Consider the following 11989-nt stretch of genomic DNA (forward strand, 5'->3'; position numbering starts at 1 on the left):
GCCAGGGTGGTTCAGTCAATTAAGCATCTGACTTTGGCTCAGGTCATGACCTAGCAGTCTGTGGGTTCGGGCCCCCATTGGGCTCTGTGCTGACAGCTGAGAGCCTGGAGCCTGCCTTCGGATTAAGTGTCTCCCTCTCTCTCTGACCCTCCCCTGCTCACGCTCTCTCTCTTTCAAAAATGAAGAACACAGTTAAAAAAATTTTAAAAAGGAATAGCACCCCTTATATTTTATGTTCCATTTCACATAATACTCTAATCTTTTTCTTTCTGACTCAGTGAATCTGATATTAAATACACCTTAATTTGTTTTTCAGAGTATTTTCCTCAATGAATGGGCTTTTTATTGTCAATCTGTCCTCATTGTTTGATAAATAATTAGAATAGGTGCTAAAGATAATCATGTCTACTTCCTTATTGTAGAGGTGATGAAAGAAACCTTGACTTTCCCAATGACATGCCAATGAAAACCAATCTACATATTTGTGACTAGAGTCTTGATCAGGATCCCAACCACATGTCAATTCTTTCACACCAGACTCTGACCCATGTTCTAGGTCTACATACCAGGAAACCCTTCATCGTCTCTCTGGTAAGATTATTTCTGGTCCCACGATTCAAGAAATAGTTTCAGATGCCCATCAATAAAGATATAAGATCGTATTCAAGACTGAGAGCTTAATGACCCCCTCTGTCCCTACAGTCATACATCTGAGTATTTAAGACAACCTCAAGAGACAATCCAGCATGAAGCTCGACATTCTCATGATCCCATTTCTTGTTTAATACAATATTTCACTTATCTAAGGCATTTCAGAATTTATTTTAAATGAATGTATTATTTAAGATGATGATTCTTCCACCCCATATTCTATTATTGTTGTTCGTAAAAATGATCTATATCATTGAGTCCAATAAATATAACAACTGAAATCTTATTACCTTTGTTTTCCCTGTTTTTTTCTAATTTTTCTCAGACATATCGGTTTCCTGCTTTACAATCTTAATTAAAGGTGTTCCCATTTAATTTTTTTCACTAGAGTCCGTTCAATCTCTGCTAATTTCATTTTGCTTCTATATTCTCTATTTTACCTTGACTATCTCTTCAGTAACTTATAGAAACAAGGCAATGCAGATTCTCGAAGTCCTCAGACCTTTTCTATTCTCCCACCCCAGGCACCTCTTGTTCATCTGAGCCAGGATATCTGAGAAAAAAACTGTGTAGCATAAATGTACTTCCTGTTCCTTGCATGTTCAGATATGTTACTTTTGCAGTGACTAAATATTTTTCAAAAACTGTCTAGATCTAAGGATACAATTCCTCCTCCCATGATGTTTTCCAGATATCCTACATCAAAATTAATATCACTCTGTCTCTCAAATCTGAAAACAAACCTGCTGATGGCAAAGGTAAGACCACACCTTGTTGAGACTGATGGAGGTATTCTTATATCTTATATTAAAACCTTTGGGACATGAACCTTAGGGACTATGTCTTGCCTGATTCTCTTGAGGTCATGAAATAAACAATTAAAATTAATCACCTTTCTCTGTTGTAATTCTTGAATACCTGGAGCAGCATTAGGAGAATTTTGTACAAAAATGGATACAAATATATCTTTGAGTTTATTTAGTTTGAAATAAAAGGAGAGAGATAGAGAGGGAGAGAGAACATAGGAGGAACAGCAAGAGAAGGAGAGAGAGAATCCTAAGCAAGTTCCACACTGTCAGCACAGAGCCTGATGCAGAGCTTGAACTCACAAATGATGAAATCATGACCTGAGCCAAAAGCAAGAGTCAGACACTTAGCAACTCAGCCACCCAGGTGCTCCCCCAAATTTATATTTTAAAATCACTTCTCCAACTGCTGATTATTCCCATACCTACCTACAACATTATCAAAATTATGGAATTAAAGAAACCACACTTATCAAATATTGAGTAGTTACCATATTCCAGGCATAACTGTCTTCCTCCCTACCATCCACTCTGACCCTGCTGGAGAAGGGTGAAGATCCATCTTTTAGTTCATCACAATTCACTAAGAATTAAAGCAGAAATATTTTAAAAGTTAAATATTGAGTTGGGAAAACTATTTAGCCCCTTCAATATCTTGTCCTATTTTCTTACTCTTTCCCACATCTGCTTCCTCCAGCTAGTCTGACCTCCTTGCTTTGGTCCCTTGATTTTCATTTCCAAAGAAATATTACCCACTCTTTCTTTTATGGTCTTTTCTGCTCGTCTTTCCTTCACACCGAAAAGCTTGCCCTTAAATCTTTGTTCCAACCTGATTTAGAGTGAAACCTTCCATGAACATACTCTTTCACCTTCAGGGATTACTGTACTACCCAACTGAGTGATTAAGGTACTTCACATGGTTCAAATATATTTTATACTAATTAATTTTTAATTACATATTGCTTGCTTTCTCTGAGATAAAAGTTACATGAAAGTAGAGATTTTTCATTGCTTTGTCCACTAATATATCCCAAGCTCCTAGATGAATGACAAGCGTAAAGTCTGTGTACCATGAATCTTTATTGAACAATAAATACGGCCTTCCAAAGGAACTGGGAATAAAGCCAAACTACACAAATTATGATAAAATTCAGTGAAGAGAGGACATATTTCACAAAGAATGATAAGAATGTTTTAGAAGTGATTCTTGAAACTGCAGTCACAATAAAACAAAATATAAACTAACCAAAAGAAATGTCCACTCCAACATCATTTCTTCAGTCAGGTTTATTATAACAGAAATATTGACATTTTCAAGATTAGGAGCAGCATGGCATAACGACCAGCTAATGGAATATATCTCAAATATTCTCCTTTAAAAAAATTTACAGGTAGTTTTGTAAAGTTTTATCTTGTTGATATAATTAAATGCAAAACTAAACTACTGATATAGAAATAATACATAAATGGTCTCATTAAACATGTTTTTGAATTATCCATAAAAGACAGAACACATGGTTTAATTAAATAAGAAAAAAAAAACCAAAAAAGTGTTCAGAGTCCCCCAGCGTTACTTCCTACTTTACTTTTCCATTCAAACCCACCCAAAACCAGCCCATCATAAAAAATCTCTGATGAAACTCTGAGTCTATTTAAGAGAATAGTTTTTCAAAAGGTAATCTAGATCCTAACAATTTTTTGAGAGCTTCTTTCACGTCCCTATTCCTCAGGCTATAGATGAGGGGGTTCAGCATGGGAATCACTACAGTGTAGAATACTGTGGCCACCTTGTCAGTATCAATATTGTTGCAAGAACTGGGGTGGAAATTAGTAAAAAGGATTGTTCCATGGAAGACCAGGATGGCTGTGAGGTGGAAGACGCAGGTGGAAAAGGCTTTGTGCCTTCCCCCTACAGAGTTCATCCTCAGGATGGTGATGAGAATTAACAAGTAGGAGGTGAAGATGATCACTAGAGTGATGATCTCATTGACAGTGACCACAATGAACACTATGAGTTCATTCATAGTGACATCAGAACAGGCAAGGGATAAGAGAGGGGGTAGATTGCAAAAGAAGTTGTCAATCACATTTGATTGATTAGGACTTTATTCCTAATCAGTTATTACAAGAAATATTTAGATACATGGGAAAATTGTTGAAAAACTATGTCTAAAACTATATGGCCTCACTGTTTATAATATTTGCCATAAAAAATCGTTTTCAGAAATAGAACAGGTATTAAACTGTGGTTCGTCTTATCTAGGACAGAAAATTATCATGCTATTTGCATGTTTGGGAGTTTTTTTGTTTTTAAAGGATACAAAATAGTATATTGTGTGTATATACAGACTCATAAATGAAAACGCACACATAGAGATATGTATACACATGATAGAGATCTATCTATCACTGAAAGACTAATCCTTTACCCACATTGAAAAAGGGGTAAGTCAATCCTCCCAAATTCCTTGCGAGGTTGGTTGGAGAATAGATTACATTGTATATTCCGTGTAAGAGAGATTTACCACTGAGACTTTCCTAAAAGAAAAGGCCAATAAAATTTGAAAGACTCTGTTCTCTGTCCCCACTTCTAGACAGCATGAGGAGTATACTCATGAATTCTATATGTATGTGTAATGAAAATTGAAGGAAGAGATTCTGGAATGGAAGCCTACTGTGGCATCCATATCTTGAGCTAACCTTAAAGACGTGGAAACCTATCACTTTCCTTAAGTCACGGTTTTTCATTTCCTGACCAAGAAAAAAAGAAACAAACAACAAAATAAAATACCTGACTTATTTGCCTACTTCTCAAAGAAGACATTCAACTTGGCAAATTTTTTTTCTAAATCTCCTAGGCTAGTAAGAAATAGTTTCATAACAAACTCCAAACGAATCCAACAGAATTTATCTCCTCTTCTAACCACAGAGAGTTCATAGGTCCTGAGTCTCTATGACCATCTGGCAGGAACAGAAATAAAACTCTCAGCATTAGTATGACAATTAAGGAGCCCCTTCAAGGTCTTCCATTCTAGAATGTCTTCTTTGAGAAGTAGGCAAATAAGTCAGGTATTTTATTTTGTTGTTTGTTTCTTTTTTTCTTGGTCAGGAAATGAAAAACCGTGACTTAAGGAAAGCGATATGTTTCCACGTCTTTAAGGTCTGAAAAATAGGAGGTAAGAGATAAGAGATAAATAAAAAAGGGGAGAAAGACAGAGACAGAGAGAGAGACAGAGAGACAGAGACAGAGAGAGACACACAGAGAGAAGAGGGCTATCATTTGTTGATTCAGCATTCTTCTGCACACATCCTTGTTTTAAGTTACAGAGAAAATTGTTCTAAATTCACCATTAACTGTTTCTGAATATTGAAATGCAAAATCATTTTAAATAGTAACTGCACAGGAATATGGGTCCTGTTAAACATTCTCCAACTAGAAGAGTTGAGTTCAGCAGATCTTTAAAACAATTGTTTATAGACAAAATATTTTTATTTCTATTTTCAAGTAACCAAAACCTAGTTCTGGCTAACAAACCTGAGAGACTGACATTCTGTCTCCGGTGCTGAAGACATAAGATGTATGTAGTAGGCAGACACTTAATTATACCATAATTGAAGCTCCTGGGGATGGGCCCATTAACCTCCACAAAAATTACTAATCTCTATGGTATAAATATATGTAAAATTTAATCCAAGATGACATGTGATGTAACACAACTAATAGATAATCTCTATGGAATATCATCAGAAAATTTATTTTTTAAGCTGTCCCAAATTGGAAAACAATGGTTTACAACCACACATGCCTCCGCCCAGAATTCACAGTCCTACATGATCAATATTACATTAAGTGTCGATTGTGTGGGACACAGCTCATATTGTCATAATGATGTAACATGAATATTACTTAAAAATTCTGCCTTTCATATAACATTACAGCATTCCCTAGATTCCTGAAGGGCTAAGTGACTCAAGCCTCATCAGAATTCCATTAAATACCATAAAAGTAATGGTATCACTTACTGGTCAGAAAACCATATAATAGTTCACACTTACCAAGCCCTTGCTAGGTGTTGGGACCCTTCTAAATATAATGCAAGTAATAACTTACTTTCTCTTCCTAGTAACCAGCCAGGAGAACAATTCCAGTTTTTATGCTTATTTTACAAAAGAGATGATGAGACACAGGTGGCTGAGCTTGGATAAGCTCAAAATAAATTGCCAATAAAGGAAATTGAGGCCATTTGTTTTCCACCCATATGAATGTATGGGAAAAACAATAAACCCAGAGTGATTCCTGGAACTCCTTTTTTTTTTTCTAATGCACGTGCAATATTGGAAGCCATCAGATGGAAGACACTCCATCCATTCCATCAAATACTGGAAGACACTCAGATGTCTCTTCTAGGTGTGTTCATCTGACTTTAAAGGATCAATCTAGGCCATGGTATTCTATTTGTCTCTGTGTATCACTTGCTGTTCACATAAATTTTTAAAGGTATATGTGGTCAACATGTACTTTCAAGTCAATGAATTGGTATCCTCTTTACTACCATATAATATGTTCCTAACCTTGAGGGGCCAAAGGCTGCACCCAAGGCCTAGGAGACATTCCATCTGTTTCCCTATCTCCATCTTTCAATGTGAGTGATCCATCACATGGTTTTCCATATGTTAAACCAACCACACATTTCTTATATATATCTCCCTCGATGTGGTTCATAATCCTTTTATATGATTTATTATATCTATTTTGATTTATTATTGGATACAATTGTTGAGAAATTCTAGTGTGCTGGGAGCTACATTAACTCCCCGGTTGAGTGAAATTCCTGGTGTGGGTATGCCAAGTTTGCATGGTCTCTTGTCACCATGGAGAGACCAATATCTACCCTCTTGTAACATTCATTTCTACTTGGGAATCAAACCTCTGAGTGCTTTGCAGATTAGTGTCAGGAGCAGCCTGTCCCCCTGCCCTGTCCCTGAGGTATGATTGCACCTGGTCAGGGAAAAGATGAGTAAACTAGATACACCCTAATGGAAGGAAGGCAAACAACATATAATTTTCCTCCTAGCTGAGCAATTAACTGATAACTCACTACTTTCAAGGCCTGGACATAGTTGCAAAAGTCCCCACTGTGATAAAATGTATTATCTTTGGGACTGTGAGAGCAGGCATTATGGCTCCTGGGGATCCTGTTTTTCTGGAAACTTTCTCTTAGAGCTATAAATAGCCTGATGACCCTACTCAAAAGAAAAAAAAACCTGACCGTTACTAAACAATGCTAATTGCCTCGTGGTTAAAGGTCACTTTCTTAGGGCTAGACATGAGGTTTTGTATATCTTAGTCTTAAAAAATACCTGTCTCTCCCATATGATAGCCTGAGTGCCTGAGGGAAGTTCTTTATGACAATTATTACTACTCCTAGGATTTGAATTGTAACTTCTGCAGAATTCATGTTCTGTAAAATTGTAAAAATTATCAGAAATCGCTTACTGCTCTTTCTGCTCCTTGTACCTTTCACCATAAATAAAGCTGACTCTCAGGTCGAGCAGAGATGCCTGCCTGGTGATCAGAATGAAGCTTGAGGCTCTCTCATCTCTCTCGTGCTGACACCGTCCATCCTTCAGGGAACTCTGGACCTGCTGGAGCTGGACTCTGGCACTAGTGTTTATATCCATGAGGGATTTAGGTTTGGGTTTTCCTCTGGGTGTTGTCTTTGTTTGGCTTTGGTATCAGGGTCATGCTGGTATAATTGCATGGTTTGGAAGCGGCATCATGTCCTCTATCTCTGAAATGAAACAATTCACAATTGGTCCCATTGCCTTTGTAGTTATTTAGTAAAAGTAACTGACAGCACCAAATGTGAAACAACCGGCATTTTTCCTATATAGATAGTTGGTAGTAGTAACTGTCTGGGTATTGATGGAAGGAGGGTGGGAATATTTTCAGAGATTGAATTGATTGCTACATATGTATTCAGATTTTCTCTTTCTTTGTCAGCTTGGGTAATTTATCTTTTTCAAATCTGTCTGTATCATCTAAGTTGACTACAATGCTGGCATAAAATTCTTTTTTTTAATGTTTTAATTATTTTTGAGAGAAAGACAGACAGTGTGAGCTGGGGTGCATCAGAGAGAGAGGGAAACACAGAATCTGAAGACTGGCTCCAGGCCTGATGTGTGGCTTGAACAACCAGGAACTGTGAGATCATGACTTGAGCCGAAGTCGGACACTCAACAGACTGAGCCACCCAAGTGCCCCTAAAATTCTTTATACTACTCATTATTCTCATTTAAATTCTGCAAAGTTACTATCCTTACCAAGTATACTAAATTTTTTACAAGTGTAATTAATTTTATTACGAGTAATAATTTTCTGAACAAATTTTGGATTCACCAAAAACAAAGAGTACAAAATAAAGCTGTATAAGTTATTGAAGGAAAACTAATGATAGAAGAAAGATAAATATAATATAAAATTTTTGCAATATAGACACCTCTAACTATGAGGCCATTTTGTAATAAATAGTATTACTACCAGAGAAAACGTATCTTTCCTAATAGACACAATAACCTAAGTTTGGTTAATTATTTGTCTAGATTATAATTAAAACATGACAATTGAAAGCAGCATTTAAAGAAAACAAATGGCTCTGAATATTTACAAGATATCTATTCAACAATTTTATGAAGACTGCCTAAAGAATCCTGATGAAGACAGCTGAGATACGCCTTTGGTCAATGGCCATGTAAATTAGTAATATACTTATGCTGATCGATAGGTGACAACACAGGAGCCTAAAACATAGAACATGAATATATTATCTTTGTTTTTCCTCTCACTATTCTAAGAAGCAGGCTAATATTTCATAACTTTTTGTAAATATTTCTGTCCTCCACACTGGAACTCTTTTTGAAGGAATTGAGATTAGTACATTTATCTTATGCAAATACTCATTCCTTTGAGCACTTATCAAGATGCCTTATAAGACTAAGACCTAAAGTAGTAGCTCAAAAATATTGTTGAATCATTGACTTAATTATATGAAATTTGTTCATGTTCTTTACTGCTGATTAAACCTTGTGTCCTTCTCTTTTGTTTCTCTTAAAAACATGCTCATCCCTCAGGTCAAGCAAAAGATGCATTCACTTATAAACAATCTCTTTGATATCCACAAAGGATTTTGAACTGTGTCTCCCAACTGACACTCTCATGATACATACTAACACCTCTGACATTGAGGTTCCTGGAGAGGAGACTGTGTATTTCCTTTCTGTCTTCTATTTCACTAAATATAAACTATAAAGGTGGTTGTTTATTTAACACCTACAACCCGTCAGTTAGCAGTGAAGAAAAGAGAACACAACTAGCACTTACTGAACATTTGCAACATGTCAGATATGATGTCCGCATTTTATTTTCTTGCACATAGCACACTATGAGCTACATCATATTAAACCTTTTTTATAGACAAGCACTGGTTCTGGTAAACATACTGGCCTGTCTTATATTATCAGAGTTGGGTGTAGTTTCTCTGACCTAAAATTCATTTTCTTTCCATTGTAAATCTTCTGTCTTTTTGAAAATCTAAAATGATCTTTTTTAAAGAGCTTGATTCACAGATCATTTAACAATCACAGAAATGTGTTCTAAAATAACAGAAGTAAAGGTTTATCAATGATACATTCAATATGAAAAAAAAGTGTTATTTTATGACTGTGTCTTTGCTGTTCTTATTTCTAGTCTGTAGATGAGGAGATTCAACATGAGGATCACCACTGTGCATAACAGATACCACTTTGTGCACCTGGAGGTTTAGGAGTTACAGAACAGACTAGGAGAAGAGAATGGTGCCTTGAAAAATGGGGTTCCAGAAGCGCCTGGGTAACTCAGTCAGCTAAGCCTCCAACTTTGGCTCAGGTAAGATCTCACGTTCGTGGTTTCAAGCACTGTGTCAGGATCTGTGCTCACAGAGCCTGGAGCCTGCTTCCGGTTCTGTGTCTCCCTCTCTCTCTGCTCCTTCCCTGCTCATGTTCTTTCTCTCTCTGTATCAAAAATAAATAAAACATTAAACATTTTTAAAAAATGGGGTTCCAGTCAGGTGTAAAGCTGACAATTGGAGGGGATTTTATGATGCTCACCTGCTGAGTACATCCAGAGACTGGTAGCAATGAAAAACACCTAAGATGTGAGAAGGACGAGCAGTGTGCTCACCTCATTAATCATCATGGCTGTGAGAAGCAACTGGCTGACATAAGACTTGGAGTAAGAAAAAGACACTGGTGAAGAGAGCTCCCAGACGTGATCAATTGTGTTGAACCAGTAAAAGGTAATTCAAAAGCAGAACATGGGAGTTTCAGGAAACATGCTCCTCCCCAGGCATATGATACTACCTCTAGAAGGGCACAAGTTTTGTGGGACACAGCCACTGTGTAGTGCAGTGTTGTAAAGGGCCACAAAGCTGTTATGCCATCACAGCAGAATTAATTCAGTAACCACAAGGATGAAAAATAAAGTGTACTATGCACCCTGAAAATGATTTTTTTAATTTTCCAAGTTTTTATTTAAATTCCACTTAGTTGACATATAGTGTAATGTTAGTTCCAGGTGTAGAATTCAGTGATTCATCACTTACATACGACACCCAATGCTCATCACAAATGCATTTCTTTCTGCCCATTGCAGGTCTAAATTTTTTTTAATGTCTTTTATTTATTTTTGAGAGACAGAGAGAGACAGCACGAGCAGGGGAGGGTCAGAGAGAGCGGGAGACACTGAATCTGAAACAGGCTCCAGGTTCTGAGCTGTCAGCACAGAGCCCAACACGGGGCTCGAACCCATGAAATGTGAGATCATGACCTGAGCTGAAGCCGGCGCTTAACCGGCTGAGCCATCCAGGTGACCCCCATCACACGTTTAATCCATCCCCCACACACCTCCCATCTGGCATCATTCAGTTTCTTCTCTATAGTTAAGAGACTATTCTATGGATTATGTCTCTTTTTCCCTGCTGTGTTCATCTGCTTTGTTTCTTAAATTCAACATATCTGAGAAAAATCATATGGTAGGTATTTATCTTTCTATGATTTACTTATTTCACTTAGCATAATCCTCTCTAATTCTATCCAGGTTATTGAAAATGGCAAGATTTCATTCTTTTTGGTGGTTCTGTTTTATATACACACACACACACACACACACACACACACACACACACACATATAGGTACATATATATACATATTTTGAAAATGAAGTATTTTCTTTTCTGAAAGTACATTAGCATTCCACTTGTAAGTGAAAGTGTTTTATCCAAGTGGAGATTTAGAATGGAGAGAAAAAGAGAAAAAACAAACAGCAAAACATGAAATGTGATCTAAGTAAAAAATGCAATTTTTTGTAGTAATGGCTATTCAATGATGGTGTGTGTGTGTGTGTGTGGGAGGGTCGTATACCACAGAAAGTATATATGTAATATTAGTACATGGGGAAATAAAGGGAGAACTAATTATGTGCAAAGGATTAGTCCAGGATCTTTACACATGACTTGCAAATTAATTTTACTAACATTCATGTGACATAATTATGTTTAACTTTACTTTTCAGATGAGACAGTGTTTAAAGTTCCAAAGACCATGAACCCTGAGACAAAATCATAAAGAAAGCTGGAAATAGGCAATAAACTTAAAATAGAATAAAAAGATAGAAATGACACACGTGCATGCAGAAATCTCACTCTGTATATAAACTGTTGGACAAAGACATATTCTTCACTGTAAAATAACAGGAACTCCTTTTGGAAAGGAAAAATATTCCATAACAGTTCCTGAAAGCATGATTCTCAAGAGTTTTTCATGAATATTATGAAGACTATAGAGCCAACCAAACGTATCATAAGAATCACTTTATCCTATGCACCTATGTGATTATAGATTGAAGAAAAGGAAAAAAAGTAGGCTTCAACTTTGAAATACACACAGGCCTATACTTGAGGCAAATTGAGGAGGCACAAGGGTCAGTGAATCAAACAGAATCAGTCATAACTACCTACCTCCTGGCTCTCACCTGCACTCTAACGCTACAACCCACTCACTTACCCCTCCTGCAGCCTGCACTTTGGGACCCTAAGTGTTACATAGAAAATATTTTCTAGAAAAATATTTTGGACCTCATTTTTCTGACAGCTTCTTTCACATCCTTGTTCCTCAGGCTATAGATGAGGGGGTTCAGCATGGGAATCACTACAGTATAGAACACCGTGGCCACCTTGTCAGTATCCATACTGTTGCCAAAACTAGGTCGGCAGTAAATGAAAAGGATTGTTCCATGGAAGACCAAGATGGCTGTGAGGTGGGAGGCACAGGTGGAAAAGGCTTTGCGCCTTCCCTCTGCAGAGTGCATCCTCAGGATGGTGATGAGAATTAACAAGTAGGAGGTGAGGATGATCACGATGGTGGTGAACTCATTGATGGTGGCCACAATGTATAGCAACAGTTCATTCATAGTGACATCAGTGCAGGCAAGGGATA

General features: G+C 37.0%; 1 protein-coding gene across 1 annotated transcript; it reads right to left on the reverse strand.

Moving 5' to 3' along the window:
• Positions 1 to 7146: 7146 nt before the first annotated feature.
• Positions 7147 to 11964, reverse strand: LOC115272439 (olfactory receptor 5L2-like). The gene is made up of 2 exons (XM_029915513.1): positions 11629 to 11964; positions 7147 to 7249 (listed from the first exon to the last, which is right to left on the reverse strand). Exons 1-2 carry the CDS (start codon positions 11961 to 11963, stop codon positions 7147 to 7149), a joined length of 438 nt encoding a protein of 145 aa, XP_029771373.1. The 5' UTR covers position 11964.
• Between the last annotated feature and the right edge of the window lie 25 nt (positions 11965 to 11989).

Source organism: Suricata suricatta, chromosome 11 (genome assembly GCF_006229205.1).
Source record: "Suricata suricatta isolate VVHF042 chromosome 11, meerkat_22Aug2017_6uvM2_HiC, whole genome shotgun sequence".
NCBI classification, from domain to species: domain Eukaryota; kingdom Metazoa; phylum Chordata; class Mammalia; order Carnivora; family Herpestidae; genus Suricata; species Suricata suricatta.

What these genes read in the sequence shown, in the direction of transcription:
- LOC115272439 (XM_029915513.1), bottom strand. Translation starts at nt 11,963, where the DNA reads ATGAATGAACTGTTGCTATACATTGTGGCCACCATCAATGAGTTCACC. An exon ending in GAAGCTGTCAGAAAAATGAG is followed by an intron (nt 7,250 to 11,628) that starts GTCCAAAATATT and finishes GTTTCATTTCAG; the next exon opens with AGATAGAGGACATGATGCCG.